Source organism: Zootoca vivipara, chromosome 3, assembly GCF_965207765.1.
Source record: "Zootoca vivipara chromosome 3, rZooViv2.hap1.1, whole genome shotgun sequence".
NCBI classification, from domain to species: domain Eukaryota; kingdom Metazoa; phylum Chordata; class Lepidosauria; order Squamata; family Lacertidae; genus Zootoca; species Zootoca vivipara.
This window is the reverse complement of record NC_142586.1, coordinates 46,707,178-46,730,164: the sequence shown is the minus strand read 5'-3', so window position 1 is coordinate 46,730,164 and position 22,987 is coordinate 46,707,178. Positions and strand designations below refer to the sequence as shown.

The 22,987-nt window shown below is 41.3% G+C and overlaps 1 protein-coding gene across 1 annotated transcript; it reads left to right on the top strand.

Moving 5' to 3' along the window:
* Window positions 1–22,056, top strand: POPDC3 (popeye domain cAMP effector 3). Its single transcript, XM_035109314.3, has 4 exons — window positions 1–280; window positions 13,524–14,284; window positions 16,266–16,374; window positions 18,497–22,056. The coding sequence occupies exons 2-4, from the start codon at window positions 13,758–13,760 to the stop codon at window positions 18,770–18,772; spliced, it is 912 nt and encodes a 303-aa protein (XP_034965205.2). The 5' UTR covers window positions 1–280; window positions 13,524–13,757; the 3' UTR covers window positions 18,773–22,056.
* The last annotated feature ends 931 nt before the right edge of the window (window positions 22,057–22,987 follow it).

Here is a 22,987-nt window from a genome sequence, read left to right as displayed (position 1 = left end):
GTCCCAGTAGCGGCAGAAGGAGCTGCCACACGCCCGGGCAGTCGCCCGGCGGCGGCAGCAGCAGAAGTTGTGTCAGGAAGCCTGTGCGCTGGGAGTCGCTCTTCTCCTCAGGCGCCGCCCGCAGCCCGTCTCGTGGCGGTTCCCTCGCTGCCTATTTTAGTCAAAGCCTCGGCTTGCCTCTCTCAGCGGCGGCGGCAGCGCTACCAAGCGCGCGGCTAGACGGGGCTGAGGAAGGGACAGGGGCGCGTCGCCGGCGTTGACGGGCAAACTTGGTGGCAAGGTAAGGGGACGAGAGGGGGGGGGGAAAGGACGCGCGGAGGGATTTGCCACGCGAGGGAAGGAAACGCGAGGCGGCTCTCTCTGTGTGTCTCTTCGGGGTTCATTGGCGCGGCTGCTGAGGGCGCTTCTCGGAAGAGGCGAGGAGCCTCGCGCGCTGCTGCTTCTGCCGCCGCCCTCGGTCCTCTCGGCGGATGGGTCTCGCTTGCCAGCCCCGAGCTGTAATGGGAAAGGCTGCCGAGGCGCGAGGCTCCCAGGAAGCCCCACCCTCTGAACTTGGCTCGCCCGAGATCGCGCGCTGCTCTGGGACCGAGTCCCCTGGGAGGGTTTGTGGTAGCCGCCTTGAGCGCCACAGGCGCCGGCTCCCCTTGAACTCCGGGAGGCGTCGAGCTCCTGCGTCCGACCTGTGTGCAGGCGGGCGCACTTTGAGGACGCCGGCACAGCTGCCCCGCTCAGCTTTTTGCCCCGGGGCAGGAAGAGGCACAGATCGGCCCCTTCCGTCTGCCGCGGGGAGATAACATAGCGAGGCACGCTCTCTTCCCCCCTGAGCTGTCCTGGAGGGAAGGGAAAGGAAGTGTAAGCGCGGAGGAGCAGGCGTTACTTTGTATGTCATGCTATTTAAGAATATTTTGAAGGGGGAACAATTAAGATTCATGGGTGCCACTCCACTTCTGAGTTGACCTGGCATCTTAAATGGTCCCAATCCCTATTGCAGGGTTTAATTTCTAAAATGCTGGACCACAGGCCTTCCTTGAATGACAATTTGTGCCTGCTCAACAAGGCTCGGTCCCAGCTCCTGCCAACCTAGCAGTTCGAAAGCACATCAAAGTGCAAGTAAATAAATAGGTACCGCTCTGGCGGGAAGGTAAACGGCATTTCCGTGCGCTGCCCTGGTTCGCCACAAGCAACTTAGTCATGCTGGCCACATGACCTGGAAGCTGTACGCCGGCTTCCTCGGCCAGTAAAGTGAGATGAGTGCCACAACCCCAGAGTCGTCCGCGAGTGGACCTAACGGTCAGGGGTCCCCTTTACCCTTTAACAAGGCTAAAATGGGGAGTTGGACTATCAGGGTTTCCCAAACTTGGGTCTTCAGCAGTTTTTGAACTACAACTCCCGTGCTCCCTAGCTAGCAGGACCAGTGGGTCAGGGATGTTGGGAACCATAGTCCAAAAACTGCCAGAGACCCAGGTTTGGGAAACCCTGGACTAGATGATTTCGGAGATCCCTTCCAAATCTAGAACTATGGTTCTGTCACACTAATCTGACAATTACAAATTAGTGCAGACCAAAAATAGTCTTTGGGCATTCCCAAATCATAACACTAAAATTTCTGTATACCTAGTCCAAGACCCAAACTTCAGCCTTTTCGCACACACTTTTCTTCACTAAGACGTTTTCCTGCCACAGTTTAGAGAGTGTTAATTTGTTGCAGCAGGAACAACAGCCTTGCAGCACCTTTCAAAACTAACATAAGCTTCAGTGGACTAGATTCAACGAAGGACTAGTGCAGTAATACATTTGTTAGTTTTTAAAAGTGCTACAAGACTTTTTGTGGATTTTACTCTTTTCTTGGCCTTCTTTGACAAAGCCAAGGAGGCTCACATTAAAACAAACAGATTGTGTTGTGTTTTTGTTGAGCCTAGATAAGACTCACTTGCAGCCATGAACCTAGCCAGGATTTATGTTAGGCAGGTCAGAACTGAGCCATCTGCAGATTGGTCAGTTAGTTAAGTATTTTTATTTATTTATTTATTTACTTACTTGATTTGGATGGCAGCTGTCCCCTGTCCCCCTCCTTGGCTGCACCCGTGCTTGCAGCCCAATCTTATGCCACTCTGAAGTAAGTCCCACAGAGTCCAAAAGGGGCTTAGAAGGAAGGCATGTGACATGCAATCACCTGCCTGCAGCAGAGTTCCTCAATGTGAGAACACCTGGGAAACCCATGCACATACTTGCTTGAGGTCTATGGTGGAAGAAAGTCAGAATATAAATGTAGCAAATAAATAATAAGAAGCAGAGCCATGTTTTCATTTTGTAGGTTGGAAGCCAACCATGAGGGAGAAATATTTTATTAGTTGCTGCATTCATATCTCACCCTTTTCTCTGAGGAACACAAGGTAGCATACATGGTTCACTCCCTCCTTAATCTCCACAGCAACACTGTGAGGTAGGTTAGGTTGAGAGGCAGTGATTAACCCAAGAACACCCAGTGAACTTCATGACTGAGTAGAGATCTGAGTAGATGTCTCCTGGTCTTCACCACTACACCACAGTGGCTCTTATTATTTGACCCATTTATTTAAGGAAGGACTTGGGATTTTCAGCCCAACTCTTTGCAGATCTGGTTCAGTTTTGTACATGGTTTATTTACAGTGGGGATAGGGAATCTGTGATTTGTTGGCCTGCAACTCCCATCATTGGCCATGCTGGTTGGGGCTTATGGAAGTTAACCACAGATTCACCACTTCCTTCAGCAAGTGGGTACAGGTTTTAACAAGAGACATAATAGCAATAAATGTTGCAGGGACACTGGAAGCACTTGCCCATTTTGTATGCGGAGTCTGGTTGTGGTCTGATGAGAAAAATGTACTCTTACATAAGATCAGAGGCATTCTTCGCATCATGAATGGATGTTGGCAATGCAAAAGGTTCTTAAGTGTCAGTGAACATGGAAAGCCCTTAGGCAGGATGCTAGCAAATAATAATAATAATAATAATAATAATAATAATAATAATAATAATAATAATTCTGAAGAAGTGTGCATACACACAAAAGCTCATACCAATGACAAACTTAGTTGGTCTCTAAGGTGCTACTGGAAGGAATTTTTAAATTTTGTTTCGACTACGTCAGACCAACACGGCTACCTACCTGTAAATAAAATAATAATAATAATAATAATAATAATAATAATAATAATAGTATACCAACCTGCATAGAGGGATAAAACAAGTATTTGTTTTTATCCAAAATGTATGAACAGCTCTGAAGATATGTAACATTGTAAAACTTGGCAGGAAAATGATACATTTGATGCACCAGTGCTTTTTACTTGTTTCTTTTTTCACTTGCCACAGTTTGCTTGCTCGTAAGTTAGAAAACAAAACAAAGCACACATTCAACATGGGAGCCTTTATAATACTGAATTTCAGATCCCCCTGGTAATGCTGTAAATATGTCTGTCACTAGAGAAACCTGGGCTGCCAGCATTCTTGCGATAATGTTGATTGGATGGCAGTTGACTTGCACATGGATTCCGGGAGAGGTGTGTGATTTATTTGGTTTAATAGCAGAGGGGGAGCCAGCTCCTTGCAGAGGTTATCCGCAATGGCCAAAACAAAATCATAAAGTTTGGGTTATTGCTTTATGATGTGACAGTGGTGCATATAACATCTCCAGTCCAGCTGGATTCTTTTCAGGAAAAAAGTTTTATGAATGGGTGTCACTATCACATCGAGCTGAGAGAGCACAGGGCAGGGCAAGGACTTGCCGTTTGGCTCTGCATTTCACTTACTTGCTCCTTCTTGGGAAGCTGGAGCAGCCAGAGATTTGAACTCTTCACTCCACATTACTATATCCATCCTACACTGTATCCTTTCAGTTGTAGGAAATAGGATATGTAAATAGCTACATTTCCAGTGATACATATATGTGCATTGCAAGCCAGCCCTTAAGCCAAGATCTAATGGATAGGCAAACTAAGGCCTGGGGGCTGGATCCGGCCAAATCGCCTTCTAAATCCAGCCCACGGACTTAAAATCAGCGTGTTTTTACATGAGTAGAATGTGTGCTTTTATTTAAAATGCATCTCTGGGTTATTTGTGGGGCCCATGAATTCATTCATAATTTCCCCCCAAAAAATATAGTCCAGCCCCCCACAAGGTCTGAGGGACAGTGGACCCTGCTGAAAAAGTTTGCTGACCCCTGATCTAAGTTATATACTTCTTAGAACCATGTTGAGTTTCAGCACCAAATTTCACTAATCCTACACTCCAACACATTCTCTCTTATCCAGACACACCGGCAGTGCAATCCTATGCATGTTTATCCAGAAGTAATCCCCACTGAGTGGGACTTACTCTCAGATAATTGATAAAACCTCAGAAGAAAAATCATACAGTTCCTCCTGCTAGCACATGTTCACAGATTAAATCGGATGTTTGTGTTTCATTTTTTTCCGATTATGTTATTTTTCCTTTTGGTCAGGTTAATGCGGCATAGCAAAACTGATAACAAAAAAAACATTCAGGCTGTATTATGACTGTCATATTATTACAGTGTTTGTTTGCTTTTTTAAAAAGCCTTTATCTCACATGGGGAATTCTAGCTATGGTGTTCTGCTTGCAAACAGGACCTACCCTGTGGCCCCCATGCACCTCCGAAACCTGTTCCTGAAGTGGGGGGGACCCTCTGAAGCAGATTGAGGGCTGCAATGTAAGGGGGAGAAGGCAAGTCCCATCACATTCATTGATGATAGTTATTTAAAAATAATATAAGAATGCCTTTACAAAACTGATAGAAGGAAAATCTCAAGTGACTTTGCATCACATACTTTCCTTTAAAAAAAAACAACCCCCCACTTTACTTCAATAACTCAAAAGTACTTGCTCTAGAATGAATGCAATATTTTCAATGCAAACTGGGTGATTCATCACCACCACCTTTATGGATCTTCCGAGGTCACAACTGTAAGCTTCTGACACATTTCGCTTTGTTAGATCCAAGGCTGTGTGGCAGTTGCTTAAGTTACTTTGTTTGGAAGCATGAAGGCTTTAAGAACAGGGCTCTTTGAGACTAATGGACACTTTTTGGAAATACTTTTGGGCAAATCTACAAGTTAAGCGTGGGAGAAGAGAGAGCAGCCAGGCAGGTGGTGCTCATGTGCAAATCATAGAATCGTAGAATTGTAGAGTTGGAAGGGACCCCAAGGGTCATCTAGTCCAACCCCCTGCAATACAGGGATCACAACTAAAGCATCCACGACAGATGATCATTCAACCTCTGCTAAAAACATTAAAAACCTCCAAGAAAGGAAAATCCTCTTGTGGGAGTCCATTCCACTGCTAAACAGTTCGTACTGTCAGAATTTTCTTCACGATATTTAGTTGGAATTTCATTTCTTGTAACTTGAATCCATTGGTTCAGGTCCTAGCCTCTGCAGCAGGAAGAAAACCAAGCTTGCTCCATCCACCATGTGACAGCCCTTCAGATATTTGAAGATGGCTATCATATCTCATCTGAGTCTCCTCTTTACCACGCTAAACATACCAGCTCTCTCAAGGCTTGGTTTAAAGACCCTTAATCATCTTGGCCGCCTTTCTCTGCATGTCATAGCACCATCATTCTAGTTACAGGTAGGTAGCCGTGTTGGTCTGAGTCGAAGCAAAATAAAAAAAAATTCCTTCAGTAGCACCTTAAAGACCAACTAAGTTTTTATTTTGGTATGAGCTTTCGTGTGCATGCACACTTCATCAGTATCTGCATTTCATGCATGCACACGAAAGCTCATACCAAAATAAAAACTTAGTTGGTCTTTAAGGTGCTACTGAAGGAATTTTTTTATAGCACCATCAGTTCACAAAACCAACAACCTATTCTTTCTAGTCAGCAGCAAAACTCACTGGAAGGTATTCAACATCATCTTTCCCAATGAGGAACCCAATGAAGTTAATAGACATGACTAACGTTTGTTCATTTCTTCACTACAGTGGGTTTATTCTGAGTAGGACTAAGTTGAATTCAACCTTGAGCAGTCACTGATAGCCACCAAACCCAAATGCCATTAAGTAAGCACTTTAAACTAACATCTGTACAGAAGACTTGAGGAAACATCATCTAGAGGATGATTGTAGGAGTATCTGACACATTCTACCAAATGATTCTGAAGATGTCCTGAGCAGTTTTCAAAAGTGGACTATTTCTGGGGTTCCTACCTCCTGTTTCACAGTATTTTTAAATCTCTTTAAAAACTATCAGCTTTTTCTGTTCATTTCACATTAATATTAAACCTATTAGTTACAACTAGCATGTATTTGACAGCACACAGAGCACTTTCGAGTGCTCTGCTACTTTCCCCCTGTTTTGATCAAGGCTACAGTACTATACAAACGCAGTGTGGTGCTGTGGGTTAAACCACAGAGCCTAGGGCTTGCCGATCAGAAGGTCAGCGGTTCGAATCCCCGCGACAGGGTGAGCTCCCGTTGCTCGGTCCCAGCTCCTGCAGTTAGCAGTTCGAAAGCACGTCAAAGTGCAAATAGATAAATAAGTACCACTACAGCGGGAAGGTAAACGGCATTCTGTCTGCTGCTCTGGTTCGCCAGAAGCGGCTTTGTCATGCTGGCCACATGACCTGGAAGCTATACGCTGGCTCCCTCAGCCTATAGAACGAGATGAGCGCCGCAACCCCAGAGTCGGTCACAACTGGACCTAATGGTCAAGGGTCCCTTTACCTTTACCTTACTATACAAACTTACCAAAGAGCAACTGTCATTGAACTCAATGTATTTTATATCTGAAGTATGGAGTATCTTATATATGTGTAGGATTGAACTGTAAAACATTGGGTAATAGCCAACAAAGTCATACTCTACAATGTAAACCCATCACCCACAAATTAGAATAAGAAAAGCTCCTCATCTCTAGTTTGGAAACAGAAAAGCTTCCTGAACTTAATTTGTTGGTAAGCAAATTGCCTGGAGGAATATCATGTGGTTATGCAACAACCAGCATAATTAAGTTACACTGTATTGAATTTACAGGGTTCAAGCACAGTTCATTAACACAACTGCCAAGCAGCTTTGAATCTATGGTCCTATGTGTGCCTGCATGTTAAAAAAAAACTAAACATTACATTTAAGATATAGACACTGATGTATTTCCTGGCAAATTGGGGGTTGGTTTTCTTTAAATTGTAATTAAATATATCTTTGCACCTCTACCATTTGAGCCAGTTAAATAAACATGATTACCTATTCCAAAAGGGGTTAAATTTTATAAAGGGCTAGATAAAGGTGTAGAAAATACTTTGCCATAATAGAAATGGTTTGGGTTTTTTTTCATGTTGTGGTTTTTAAAAGAAACCTAGTTATCCAAGTTTCCAAGGAAATTTCATATCATGTAATAGGATAAAGTACAGAAACAATAAGTTTCTGAAGCAGAAAAAAAAGTTTGGGAATAGGAAGCAGAGATTTGGAATAGGAAGCAGGTCAGTATTCTGTTAATGCTATTTATTCTATGATAAATGAAGTAATTGTGTACAATTGAATTAGAAAACACATAATGGAAAGAGGTAATGTGTAAGTGCACTTTTCATAATTCACTGCCATAAGATGACTATATGAACCTAATGGTGGTATCCAATGGTGTCTGTCCACTGATGGAACGAGTCCAGCAATGGAAATGGTAACAGGGAGGCAATTTTCTGCAATCCCCTATCTCTCCCTGTTGCAAGCAAACAATTCAGGGACAAACTGGATGTGTTTGCTACAATTCTAGAATTACACCATTAAAATAATTTGGAATGGATTGCAATGCTAAAATAAATTGCAAATGTTTAAGGGTTTAGTCCTAAACTGTATATACCTGGCCCATGAAAAAGACTGCTAGCATGTTGCTATTAATTAATTCATCCTGTAAGTTTAAGAAATGCTGATCCATTATATACAGAATATTTTTCATCTTACTGTTTAATATGAAAGTATATGATTGTGACCTTACTACAGGTATACAGAAATGGGGTTTTGTTCTAGTAATGTTAATTTGTGCTTGATGCAGAGTACCGGTATATATGCATGCATGTAACTTGCACTGGTATTCAACATCTATTTAATCTTGAGAATTGCCCTGTAATCTTTGGATGAATGGCAGTATATAAATTTAATTAATAAATAAGTAATTTGTGCTTGGTAGACTAGAGCAGCATCACAACTTATCAAACATCAGAATATCCGTGTTGAGTTTGAGCAGTACTTTTTAATAAATCTCATGGAAATCAATTGTGGGGGGTTTTCCGGAGCAAGTACCTTGAGATCTGTTCTTCATCTGACTTCACTGTTTGATTTAAGTAAAGGAAAATGGCACAAGAATTATATTACCATATTTTTATTACATTTCAGAAGTCTTTTTATTAAAAAAAAATCTGTGTCAGGTGGGCAATTAACACTAGGAAAACATCATAACTGAAATGTTCCATTGAGGTATACAGAAGAGCTCTATATATGAAAAGGAACTTGTGTTAAAAGTTGCCATGATTTCTGGATTTTGTGAGCTGTGCAGGCAGAAACATTTTTCTGTGTTTATAAAAATACTCCAGGTACAATTAATGTGTTGTTGTGCCAGAAAATTGTAACAATTGGATATAGATTCTAGGAAGAAATGGCTGAAACATTTATGTTATCTCTTGTTGGACAAAAGTGATTCTAATTCAGTACTGGAGGAGACAGCTGTACAGCTGTAAATTGTTAAACTCCACTGTTAGATGTAAACCATTTAAATTAGATTGCAGCAAATTGTTGGGATTGAATTGGGATTTGCTTGTACGAGTGATAGCGCAAGTAATTCAGCAGAACACTTCTCTGTCTCTTTCTTCCTATACTGTCTATTGATTAAAAAAACTCTTCAAGGCATATTAGCCCCATCTTTCTTCAATCCTTTTAAAATCATTGGAACTAAAGTTAGTTGGAACTAACATGTCTTGTGAATTTCAACCTGGTCTGAGTGCAACTCACTTTCTCTGAAAGAGGTCAATGCTATTAACCATCAGCAGTATGCTGATTTCTGTACTGTGCCACATTTGATTTCTCAGAGCATACTCTACTTTTTGTTCTGAATGAAGCAATAATAAACTCTTAGCTTGCAAATTCAACTCCCAAGAACTGGGCTCCCCTCTGTGTACATTATGTCAATTATGCAGTTGGCACATGCTTCAAAATAACAAATAGTTAACACAGACAAGACCACTAAATCAATATTTCTCACAAGCTCTGAATAATTTGACATTCTCTCTATATATTATGGGCTTCTGTTGATTAACTGCTAGATTATTTTGTACTCTGCGAAACTGCTTAAAGTGTCCTGTTTTAACGTGTCTGTTCATGGATTTCCTGAGTAACTTGAGAATCTTGGATATTTCCTCAGAATAATGCAAGAGCATTCAAGGTTTTGCTAATCAGAATATGCATTCCTGGGGATGAAAACATGTTTCATACAGCTGCTTCTTAGAAAAATGAATATAAATATATAAAAACAAAAAATACAGTACAGAGAGAAACTATGCTAAGGTAATTTATATGAGCTATGAAGCTTATCAGTGTTATGATCTGCAGTGATGCCCACGACTAGGGAGGAGTGATGTCCCCCCCCCCAAAAAGGGACCATCAGTAGTTCCTGGTTGCCTGGGCAGGCAGGATGGCAAAGCTTGGCAAAGTCCGTCCCTTGGAGGAAGAAAGAAGGTGCGATTCAGGACCACAAATAGTGCTCCTGTAGCTGAGGCAAAACATTGAACTTGTTCTGGAGCAGCTACGGTAGCTGAGTTTTATAGTAATACTAGGTAGTCATTAACTAGAGACCCCATCTCTGAGTGCTGCACCCTGGTGAGTTAAATAGCTGGTGTATTCTGCATACATAGGTTCCTTTGAGGTCCTGGGGTACCTGACTGTGGGAGATCTCTCCCCAGGGCTCTCTTGATCCCCTGAGGAGTCTGTGGACTAGCTACCAGAGTCTGATGACAGATGTGGCTCATCAGGATCCAAGGGCATGAAGTTGTGCCTGTGGATGCACATGGGAAATCCCATGGTGTGGATCCATACATCTCCTTCTCAGAGCTGCAGTTACCAGAGTTCTCCACCTCTGAAGGGTCCTGGTCTGCACCTGTGACTCAGCCACTCGCTGTCTCTGTCTAACCAACATGACAGGATCATTGTGATATTAAAATGAAGGCACAGAGGAAGAATCATTTGCACCACCTTTAGCTCCTCGGAAGAAAGGGAGGATATAAACGTAGTAAACAAAATAATGGCTAAATCACATAGAAGGAAGCATCTAAGCAGGTGTAGTGAATGGAAGCTAGACTCTACCTACTTTTGCTTCTTGGAATGTAGCCCAGAAATGAATGTGACACTGGCTGAAATTTTTTTGCTTCATAATACCTGTTGCTGGAAACCACAAGAGGGGAGAGTGTTATTGTACTCAAGTCCTGTTTGAGGGCTACCATAGTGAGAACAAGATGCTGGGCTAGATGGGTTGCTGGCCTCATCCAGCAGGCTCTTACATTCCTAAAAATGTCCCCTGCTCCTGGTCTAGTTTGGCCTTCAAAATACTGCTAATTTTAACCATTCTAGATAGGAGCAACAAAGTCAAACTTTTGTGTAATGGACATTGGATTAAGAGTACCAGGCAACACTTGTGCAGTGTTTTTCCACTTTGAATTCTGCTAGTGGTTTAGGTTCCCACCTTAACTATCATTCTTTGATTAGTACTTGGGTGTTTTGTGATTGGACCTCTGAGATGAATATACTGAATCGGCAAAAACTGTAATAAGGAGCTTGTAAAGTATGATGAAGGATGCAATTAAAACAGTGTGTTCTGGAGGCATTAACCATTTATAATGCTCTTAAAAGCTCCTCTAAGGTTTGGTCCAGTTGCTTAAAATACCTTGGTGGTCAAAAGGGTTATTTGCTGATGCAATAAGGACAGGTTTAGGTCATCCCTCTTGAAATGCACAAAATCATGGTGGGGAGGAAATCTGCTCCTATAAGATTCTGTTTTCATTAAGCTGAGGCTCAGTGATTTAGAGGCCACAGCCAGCATGGTCAACATCTGGAGTATCTCAGGTTATCCACCTCTCTTCTAAAGGATGGCTAGGTACACTTCAGGTTTCCTTTGTAACAGATATTGACTGGTCTGAACAATTCTTGATCTCTTGAATTGTTGTATACTTCCTGTGGTGTTTCCCTTTCCATAATTATTTTGTGCATTGTCTTTTGAAGCAGTTTATATTTTACTCCACATTATCAAGATGCCTCTGTGCCTTTATGCTTCTGCTCTACATCCAAACTACTTGCAACGCAAGCTGAAGCAGAACTGAAGTTGAGCTCTTTGTTACACAGAGACTCTGCTTGTGTGAACATATGCCTAGCAACAGCTTGTTCAGATCGTGCTGTGTGTGGTCTCTTGAGAAGCCCATAAAAGAATTAAAACATATCACCTGAGAAATGTGATATTGATAATTTTCCATGCCCTGCTTGAGATTCCATTTGCATTCACCACAGCAATGGCACTTCTGAAGTGCTGAATCCTCTCAGCATTCAGAGAGCAAAGTGGTTGAGTGGCTGAGGAAAAAACAAGCTCCATTGATTCCCCATGGAAGATAATGATTGGATGATTGGTTTCTTTAACACAGAAAAGCACTGACATTAAAAACTGCTCTATTTTGGGGGTTTTTTATGGTAATTATTTCACAGGAAAATTGTAATTTTTGCTTTCCTGCTGTGCCTGCAGCCTGATGTCATTTTGAACAGGTGAATTTTACTCTTAGAACTGAAACACAAAGTCAAAGCCAGTGGGGGCTTTATACTTTCAACAGAACAAGAAGGAAAAGCTCAGACATTCAGCAGCTACTCCTGAAAACTATATTTTAAAAGTATAAGAAGACTGTTGAGGTTCATGTAAATTTACAACACTGTTTATATAAAAGTGAGCTCTTAAAATTTAATTCATTTACTATTCCATCCTGATGTTCTTCCAAAGCAGGCAGAGTGGCTTAAATATTGTTTTCAGCTACCATCCTGCCAGACAAAAGGGCCAGAAACCTGTTTGTGACTTCAACAGCTGACTTGCTTTCATAGAACCATAGAATTGTAGAGTTCGTAGGGACCACAAGGGTCATCTAGTCCAACCCCCTGCAATGCAGGAATATTTCACCCAATGTGCTTTACATGACTATTTGGGGGGGCTCCCTTTGGAAAACTCTGCTCACTTTTCCCACATACCCTGTACATTAGAACTGCCATTATTTATTGGGTTGGATCCAGACTTTGCTTATGCTGATGGAGCAGGGTGGGGCAGAGGGAAGGCAACTTTTGCAATTCCCCTCTTTTAAAAAAAGGTCAGTGGGGTCTGCAGGGGTAGGTGGATATCTGCAAAAATCAAATATACTCTTATTTGCTTATTCACTTCCATGGACAGAAAGACCCCCTTGGTCCATGGAAGATGGAAGTCTGGATTCAAGCCATTGTGCTTCTTTTTAATATTCACTTAACCACCTCACTCTGGGACAAATAAGAACAATTAAAGAATAGTATTGAAGGTTGTGTACAATACTGGGACCAAAATATTGTTGTTACCATTAACTTAAGGATGACTTGTAAATGTTGCCCACTTTGGCAGATTTTAGCTTGCTTTAAAAATAAATTAAAAATACTGTTACTTATGTTATCAGATAATATAGAACCAGAGTGCAGTAGTGGTTGAATGCCATACCAGAACCTGGGAGACCAGGGTTCAGATCCCCACTCATCCATGAAGCTCACTAGGTGACCCTGGGCCAGTCATTGCTTCCCAGCTTAAACTACCCCACAGGGTGATTGTAGGGATTAAATAAGAAGGGGGAGAACCATGTATGCCACCTTCATTCAGCTTCCTATACTTTAGATCAAGCATGTCCCAAGAGACTGGGATCTACTCCCAGTATAAAAAAAACACTGGTAGTGATCTACCCATTGTCCTTGGAGGGAGGAGGAGCGTGCATGGGGTGGGTGGATTGCCCAGACTTGTTGAGCCCAGAATTGTTGAGCTTTTTGGGGGGTAGAATTGCCCAGAGTTCTTCAGCTTTTATTTGTTAATTTTTGGTAAATTTTATTTAATCCCACAATCGATAAGGGTCCCATGATCTACCAGGATCAGCCAGGGATCTACCGGTAGATCACAATCTACTGGTTGGACATGCCTGCTTTAGATTCTTCTGTTACTTGGGAACAAGCCTCATTGAACTTGCTGAACCTTGCTTCTCTGAGTAATCATGCACAGGATTCAACAGTGAAAATACTGTTGAAAATACTGTTGAAAATGCAACAGTGAAAATACAAATGAATAATAATATTGTATTGAATAAAGGCCTGTACTGAGCCTTAGAAATACATAGTTTGAGCTAAGCAAGCATTTTTTGTGTGGCTTAATATCAAAACAGTTGTATAAATGCTCCTTTCTATGTTTATACTTTCCCTTCCTCTTTATTCTTTCTCTTGGACAGATCAGTAGCATCATGAACCAAGCACATGTGGAAGTCTCAGGACTCAACTTGGAACAGTATGGATGTCTAAGAAGACTGTTTCCCTAGCTGAGTAACTTTGAATCTCTTTAACCTATAAAATGCATGGACATAATGGTGACCAGCTAACAAAGGCAAAGTTGGAGAAATGATGGGCTGTTATTCTGTCAGAACCTTATTTTTTTAACAGAGTTTTTGAACTCGCAGAGACAGACGATGACAATCAATACCAATCAATTGGATGTTCCAGTCATGGAAGACAACTCAAGTTTTTGGGACAGTTTGATATATGCACACCCAATCTGTGTCAACTGGAAGTCGGAAGCAGAAGGATCAATCTATCATTTGGCCAGCATCTTGTTCGTTGTTGGCTACATGGGTGGAAGTGGCATTTTCGGCCTGCTCTACGTCTTCTTTTTGCTTGGACTAGGTTTTCTCTGCTCATCTGTCTGGTCATGGCTGGATGTCTGTGCAGCTGACATTTTCTCTTGGAATTTTATACTGTTTGTGATATGCTTTGTACAGTTCATTTATGTGGCCTACCAAGTCCGGAGTGTTGCCTTTGACAAAGATATCCAGGAGCTTTACCTTGCTATGTTCCGGCCCCTGGGGATTTCTATGACAATTTTTAGAAAGATCATCATGTGCTGTGATGAAGAAGTAGTTACACTGGAGAAGGAGCACTGTTATGCCGTGCAAGGCAAAACACCAATTGATAAGCTCTCCTTGCTTCTATCAGGAAGGTTTGTATCATGTTTACACCCTGCTTGTAAATTTAGAAACGGAACAATAATCAAGAATGCAAAACCTGTTGTCTTTTTGTTTTTCTTTTGTTCCTGTTTAAACTGAATGCAGTAGGCTCAACATTTCTGACACTTTAAACTTGAGTGCAAAAACATTTCTACTACCAAAGATGCCACAGCTTAAGGAGGGGAAGAAGGGTGTGTTTTAATTATCACTTGTAGTCTTCATGAAAGTGCCAAAAACATAAACTCTGAAGCTTCTGGTAAGACTTAGCTTCCTTGGAAGAATAGCTTTCATAATTATTATTTCTTTCTTTTTTCTATAAAAAGCACCTACATAAATAAAAAAATGTAAAGAGAAATGACTGCTTGCAAGTGTGAATTGAGTTTCAGAAAATAGGATTACCAGGCAGTGTGTGTTTCTCTTTCCCCTCTTCATAGCAGATTCTCCTTTTACATTACTCTGCCTCTCCCCCTTGCCCTCAGCCATGCTTTCTGCTATGTAATGTAAAGTCTAAAAATTAACTTGGATATTTCTGAGCACTAAATTCAGTAACCTTGTTCACCACTGTGTACTCTCTCTGAACCATTCTGCTTTATGAGTGTGCTTTGTCACAAAAGAGACAAGGTAATGGAGGAGAGCACTGCTGTCTACCAGCATGTGACCAGTTTCATCTCTTTGAAGATCTGGGAATTGAGAGATCTTTTTTTTTTTTTAAATCCTTTAATTGGTGTGTGAGTTGTGACTAATGTGCCACCAATCTAGGGGAAGTTCCATCTGACACATTGTAGATAGAAAATATGGCACATTTTCTGGTCCCTATGTGTCAGCAGGGATCTGCTGCCTATATGTGGCAGCCCTTCTGAAACTGGCAAATGCCAATCAAGGCCACCATTTTGTTTCCAGCAATGGTCAGCCAAGTACCTTTGGAAATACATAAGCAGTGCTTGAAGGCAAGTCCTCTCCTGTTTGCTCATAGGCATTCTGATTCTGAATACTGGTTTCATTTACTGTTGGCCAATAGCAGTGGATTGACCGACATTCCATAATGTTGAAACCTTTTAAAAAATGGTTTTCTAAGCAAGCATGGTGCCACCACATCTTGATGGTAACAACATCCATCAGTTAACACCGAATGCATGAAATATATGTCTCAAAATCAGACCCCACCCTTGTTGCCCCCATGTATAGTCGGTATCCATGCTCAGATACATATTTGGATGTGCATTCAGTTCCTGATGCAGTAACTGATCTGTGAAGACATCTCCTAGTTGGATCAGAGTGAGGAAACACATAACAGTCCACTTTCATGCAGTTTTGGAAAACCGCACCAAAGGATGGAGGACCTCAGTTAAAAAACATCAGTGCACAGATATAATTTTAGCAAAACGATAAAAAGGCTGGGTTAGTCCTGAAAACACCTTATTCCTCAATGCTGCTCCCTTGTCCTTCTGGCGCTGCAGCTTATGAGTCAGGCTTATCTTATGGGATGAATGCCTCTGAGAAGTGCCTACTCCTGTTTGTTTCTTGTACCTAGACTCTGTTTTATGCCTCTTGTGTTCTGAAAAACTCAGTGGACAACTGCAAAGGAGATTCAGGAACTCTTTAAGAAGACATGAATTGGAATTATTTTCTGTTCCTTGCATGTGCAAATGGTATTATTAATGAATTGTCACTGGCTGCTTATAACATTTGAAAGATGAACATTATATGTATGCAATTTATTATCCAACTTCACAACATAATTGGGCATAAAAATGGAAAACTTTGAACTGTGTGTGATAACGTTTAATCTCTGCTCTCTTTGATATCCTGCAGTATGTCTAGTATGCGCCTAAAATGAAAATGAAGCTCTTTTGATGGTTATGAAATATGTCGAAACTACAATTTATCCATACCCAGTCTTTGCTTTTTTAAAAGAACTAATCTAATTCCTTTTCTCTGTGGTAACAATATTAACACACTGCTCTGTTTTGTTAGGATCAGAGTGACAGTGGATGGGGAATTTCTGCATTATATTTTCCCCCTCCAGTTTCTGGATTCGCCTGAATGGGATTCACTAAGACCCACAGAAGAAGGCATTTTTCAGGTAGGGGGATTTCGCAGATATGATGGATAATCTAACATCCTCTCTTTTGCAGAATCCAAGATGCAGAGACTCCAGCAATTGCTCAGCCAAGATTAAAGCTTGCTTAGGGACAAAGGTCCTTTCTAATGATGTAAAGCATTCAAACTGGAGTAAACATTTGAGGATGCTATGGATTTAGATCTTTTTTATTTCCTTCTTCCATCCAGCTGCAGTGAAATCACAGGTGCTTACAGGCAGAAACACTCAACATGAGAATTTGTGTAAATACTCGTAGCTGGGATAGCTTGCAATGCCAGCCAATGAGATTTCCCTGATATTGCGGCTCTCTCTGCACAGGTGCCACAAATTCAAAGAGCCAAGCATTCTGTTACTAACATCTGCACACACATAACGCAGAAAATAGGGTTGCGGAATAAGTGATTGATTATATTCCATAGTGAGGCCTGTAAAAAATGATGATGGAAGTAAAAAGATTTCCTGATCCAGAGAGAACATTTTGAAAGCTTTCCTCTTGCTCCTCATTACACCTTATCTTAAGCTGATATGAATGGAAACAGATTTATTGATTTGCCATTTGTACAGAACACACTCTCCTCCTCCTGTCTGCACATGCACAGTATTCTTTAAACCAATGGTTTTCAACCAGTGTGCCATGGCACCCTGCAGTGCCTTGGATGATGGTCAGGGGTGCTGCAGGCAACAGTGTCCTTTTTTCCTTCTCTTCCTCCTCTGATACCCTCATGCATCTCTGCCTCCCAGAGGCTTGCACAGCTGTTTGTTGCAGCAACCCTGGCTACAAGCTCCTCAGGTGAATGGTGCCTCTGGGGCTGGCCAGGAGGTGCTTTCCAGGCCCCTGTGGGGCAGTGGGAGGAAGCACCTCTCTTCGGGACAGGAGGGACAGCTCAGAGACCAGGCGAGGCAACTGCCCAGAGGACTCCAAGGAGAGGGAGAGGAGGCTGAGGGGGCACTCCACAAGAGAGGGGGTTCATAAAAGGGTGAGAGATGGCTAGCTCTGCAAGCAAGGGGTTGTTAAAGATTCATTCCGCATGTTTGCATTCATGGGATTGTTGTCTATCACATGATGGTATATGTTTTCATTCCACAGTGGGAAGTGACAAAGACAGGATATTTGTGTTACTGTGTTTCCTGAAGTGGGACTATTGTCCTTTGTTTTTCTCTTTGCTGTCTGATGCTAGAGAGAGAGGGAGCCATGTTGCAGTGTTCCTTGTGTGTTTATATGTAAATAAAATAGATTAGCCAAATGCTGAGCTACTGAGTTCTGTTACGCGACTGCGTAAACTCTGTGGATCCGTAAGTGTGCTGATGTCAGTTGGCATCAGTCGCTGTGATGTTCAGGCTGGAGAAAGCTTTTGAAGCTCCCAAACGATCGACCAGGAGGGAGGGAGGCAACATGCCAGTCGGGCATGTGTCTCTGCCAGGGTCCTACTTGTAAGTAAGAGATCCTAACAGGGGTGACTTAGCTGGGTTCCTGAGCCCCACAGGGGTGCTACAGAAAGAATTTCGTTGGTCAAGGGAGCCATGGACTCAAAAAGCTTGAAAACCTCTGCTTTAAACTGTAATACAGTGGTACCTTGGGTTACAAACTTAATTCGTTCTTAACCTGAAACCGTTGTTAACCTGAGGCACGCTTTTGCTAATGGGGCCTTCCGCTGCCGCCGCACAATTTCCGTTCTCATCCTGGGGCAAAGTTCTCAACCCGAGGTACTACTTTTGGGTTAGCGGAGTTTGTAACCCAAAGCATTTGTAACCCAAGGTACCACTATAATGGATCCTCCCTGCAGTATAAAAGGTTACAGAGTAGAGTGGAGAGTGTATGCCCTCAGTTGGTCTCTCAAAAGATGTCCCCACTTGCTACCTCCATATATAGTTGGTATCCATGCTCAGATACATATTTGGATGTGCATTCAGTTCCTGATCCAATAACGTATCTGTGAACACATCTCTTAGTTTCATCACAATGAGGAAACACATAATGGTCCACTTTCCTTCACCAAAGGAAGGAGGATCTCAGTTATAAAGACATCAGTGCACAGATATAATTTTAACTTTCTGCACTCTCTATCCCTCCCCTTCCCTCTCCCTCTCCCAATGTTTCTTTCAGGTAACCCTCACAGCAGAAACAGACTGTCGATATGTGGCCTGGAGGAGAAAAAAAATGTATTTACTCTTTGCGAAACACCGATTCATCTCACGGATATTTTCGATTCTAATTGGGAACGACATTGCCGATAAGCTCTATGCTCTGAATGACAGAGTGAACCTGGGGAAAGGATTCCGATGTGACATCCGCTTACCAAACTTCTATCATGTGTCCGTTCCAGAGGCACCCAAAATGCAACCTGTAAACCAGATTCAGCACAGTTCAAGACAACATTAACTAATATTTTAAAATGTGACTGTGTTTCAAAATGATGCATTTAGCGTTCATTGCATCTGGAATGAACTTTGGAAGTTTCATAAAAATACAAATGGAAGATTCCCATTAAGGCAACTTTAAAATAAAAGCTTTTTTTTCCCACCAGCGGAAAGAAAGAGAAAAAACTAGCACAGCTCCTTTCATCGTGTCTAAGCTAGCAGGATGCCCATCTTGACTGATCGTGCGTTATGATTACTTTCTGTTTACTCCTTCTGCTCATCTTACTATGTTGCGGGGGATGGGCGTGCAGTTATAAATTATTATGGGATAAAGCTTTGTTGTAATTGTGGTGCCTTGGATATTGTGGTCTCAAAAATGACATTTGCACAGAGCTCTTCATGTTTATTGAGGCCTCCTTGTCATCATGAATTATGCAAGCAGTTTTATCTTAGAGAACAGCAACATGCAGACCATCTCTAAAAAGTAATCTTCACTCACTTGTTACTTGGTAATTACACTGCATAAATTTGGTCTCATTGTGCAGTGCCTTTCAGAAGATGACACATGAAACAGGAAACTGCACAGCCTGTAAAACCTGGAAGAAGGCTAACAATAATTTCTTTCTTGCATACATTCATGAAGTGATGACTTGAGATTTATCTCAGGGTATTGCAGAGAGGCTATACATGAAAACAAAAGGCACTAATGTAATTACTTTGAGTACAAAGCATGTGCCAGTCACTTTAATTGCTGCAACATATGTAGCAGGGAAGGAATATTCAGGTATTTTAATTGAAAGTAGAGCAGCAGGTATCCTAGCTGTGGAGAGATAGCAGTTTTCCAAGAATAGTAGTAGTATGATAAATGCAACATTCCCCATGGTATATATATTCATTTCTGCTGACCCACTGTTGCCTCTAGTCAAATAGGTTTTGCAGGTTTTTAAGCACTGCAAAAACCTGCTGAACCTGTGAACTGAAATAGCAACATCGTTCTGTGGGCAATTATTACCATGCTACCACAAGCTCTTGGAGAAAGAAAAATACCATCAGCTTCCATGTCTATAAAAGAAGATACAAAAGCAAACCATGAGATCATATAGTAGATTTGCAAATGTTCATACAAAACATGTGAAGCAGGGAGACATGATTTAAATTATAACTCCTCACCCTGCAACAGCTTTGTTTGTTATTTCTATTTGACAGAAACATCAGATTGTGATTTTTCCCAAGGTTTGAATCCAGACCCAAGTACCGCTAATGTCATTATCATATGGTACATTATAAATACTGAATGTTGCCATATCAAAGTTAACTACCCCAGTTCCATGGTTATGTCATCAGGTGTGGCCACTTTGGTTAAATGGTGATAGTAAGATGCCTTGAATGCCTGTTGTCCATAAGTAACGTTCAGAGTGTTGAATGAAACAGCAAAACACTTCTGCTTGTATGCCAGAAGAGAGTCCTGCACACCTATCTTTATGGAGGAAATGAGTGACCTAATGTGGATAGTTATACCAATGTAGCAAGTGAGATTTCTGATGCAGCTGGTGGTGGTGGTTTTAGTGCCTACTGATAGAAAAATTTAGTGGAGATGGCCATACTTTTCAAGGGACAGAAGATGCACTTAACTAACTAAGCCCAAATGGAAAGGGATATGATGAGCTCTTTTGAGTGCACCTAGAAGATTTGGGAGTCTAGTGGAATGTTTTACTTTGAATAGCATGCCTTCTTCCCATGCAATTTAACTTTTTATGAAATGGTCTTTAGTTCCAAAACTTTGTGGTTGACATGGGGAATGGGGCTACTGCTTGAGAAACTGAAGTCCCAAGCCCTCTTTGTCATGCAAAATTAATTTGCTGCTTGTTCATTAGAACCTGGTTTACATTTATTTTTTTATAAAGATGCCAAACTTTATTTTTATCATTTTATATAAAAGATCAAGGAGGAAGACAACTCCACAATATTTTATACTATAAACTTTATAGTAATGAAAACAGAAACAATCACATAAACATTAAGTATGTGTGAAATGACTTGATCTTATTAATGTTATGGGGCTGGGTGATCTATTGCGTATGTTACTGCTCAGTTCATCCTGTAACTACTTTTCTTTTAAGGAGGAAAAGGTGTAAAGGCTTTTCTACTTACATGTCTGATACACAAAAAAGAATGATTAGTTTTTATGGAGCAATATTGAAGAGTCTATAATGAGAAATGCCACAATTTCTTTAACCCTGTCAGAAAGCCGGAGACTGTTTGGTGAAGGTCTGCCCCTGTAAACATTTTGAGCCAAGACTCTTTGGAAATGAAAAAAGTGCACCATCCTGGACCTGCCTGGCATCTGGCTGTTATATGCAATTTAAATTGTCTAGTTCATTCATGATTATTGGTTGTATCCAGTGTTAATCCCACTAAGAGTCTACCCATTGAAATTAGTGTACATGGCTGACTTAGCTTCATTAATTCCAATGCATCTACTATGACTATACCTTAGTAGGATACAGCACTCTTTTTACATTCCAGCCTTTACCTTCAAGCCATCTTTTTGAAAGCACTGCTGTACCAGATCTGGATTGTCTTATTTTCTCCACACTTTTGCTTCTTGTTAGGAATTGAATTTTCTAGACTTATTAATTCAAATCAAACCCAAAATAATGGACTAGAAGTAATCCAAATGGAATCACTTCCAGTGGGTTAATATACATGGTGAGATCCAGATTTGCACTCAGCACAGTCCCACTTGTGTCAGAGGAAGAAGATGGAGGAGTTATTATATGGGAGAGTTGGTGAAGGAAGTGTTGAGGATGGTGGGGTTTGGTAAATATATACAAAACACCCACTACCCCTGGTGGGAAACATCTGCCAGATCTCAGGCTCTTCTGTGACTGTCTTCAGATTCCGTGACAGATGGGACAATCTTTGGCTTGTAGTATTACAGATTTTGTTGCATTTTTTTTTGTTCATACTCAGGGGAAGTCAGAAATAGGCAAAGGTAATTTTATATATGTTATCAGCTTTAAATAAAATGTTCCGGTGTTTGACTTTTCTGTACTGAACTTGTTTGACCAAGCTTGTAAAAATACATATTTTACAGATGTTAGGATAGAATGTTAAGTAAGAATACCTTATTTTCTTAACAGTCCGGAATAGTTTTAGATCATGCATTTGATATAATATGTGGTGGTGGGAAGTTTCAGAAGTAGTTTTGCAGTAACTTTATATTTCAGACCTTTATATAAGGCAGGTCTGTTCTGCACCTATGCTATTGCCCGCGCAAAATAAATCAGATTATTTAGAAGCTCACTTTGAAATTTTAAGATAATAGCCATCATGGTTGTGGTAGAGCATCTAAAATCCGAAGACTAGCTATTGATTAAACTTGGTGTTTTCATTTGAACTTAGTGTGAGGACTTTGTTGACTGGGAAGTTGGGTGGTCAACAAAATAAATGTCTGGCCCATGTATGCAGAAGCATCTTCCCTACATGAATTGTGTGGACAGATGATGATTCTTCTGCAGTTCCTAATGCACAGGAACATAGGAAGCTGCCTTATTCCAAGTCAGACCATTGGTCCATCTAGCTCAGTATTGTCTACACCAGGCATCCCCAAACTGTGGCCCTCCGGATGTTTTGGCCTACAACTCCCATGATCCCTAGCTAACAGGACCAATGGTCTGGGAAGATGGGAATTGTAGTCCAAAACATCTGGAGGGCCAAAGTTTGGGGATGCCTGGTCTACACTGACTGGCAGCAGCTTTCCAGGGTTTCAGGTACGTGACATTTTCAACCCTACTACCTAGAACATTCAGGGATTGAAGCTGGGAACTTCTGCATATGCTTTGCCACCTCCCTGTGGCCCTTTCCAACATGCTGCAGCAGCTGGGTTTGTCCAAGAGACATCAGTAAATTTATCCGCAACACTTCCATGAGGAAGTAGAAGAGGATTTTCTTCTATACATTCATTATTATATATGATGTGAAATAATGTATTTTCATATTGTGGTAGAAGACGAGATGAACAGCAAGATGCTCAGAAACATTAGAAGAAAAATGAGCAATTGCTCTAAATATTTTAATAGCTATGAAGACATAATACTTTCAAATGGTTGTTCCTTGGCTTTGAATGAATGAGATACATTGATCCTTTCTCTAGATGTATTTTTGATGCATAGCATGAATAACAATTTATTGTACACCGCTTCCCCTGGTGTAGATTTACAATTTTAATAGTTTC

Coding starts and splice junctions, on each gene's coding strand:
- POPDC3 (XM_035109314.3), top strand. CDS start 13,758: ATGACAATCAATACCAATCAATTGGATGTTCCAGTCATGGAAGACAAC. Junction 14,285..16,265: donor TCCTTGCTTCTATCAGGAAG/GTTTGTATCATG, acceptor CTGTTTTGTTAG/GATCAGAGTGACAGTGGATG. Junction 16,375..18,496: donor CAGAAGAAGGCATTTTTCAG/GTAGGGGGATTT, acceptor TGTTTCTTTCAG/GTAACCCTCACAGCAGAAAC.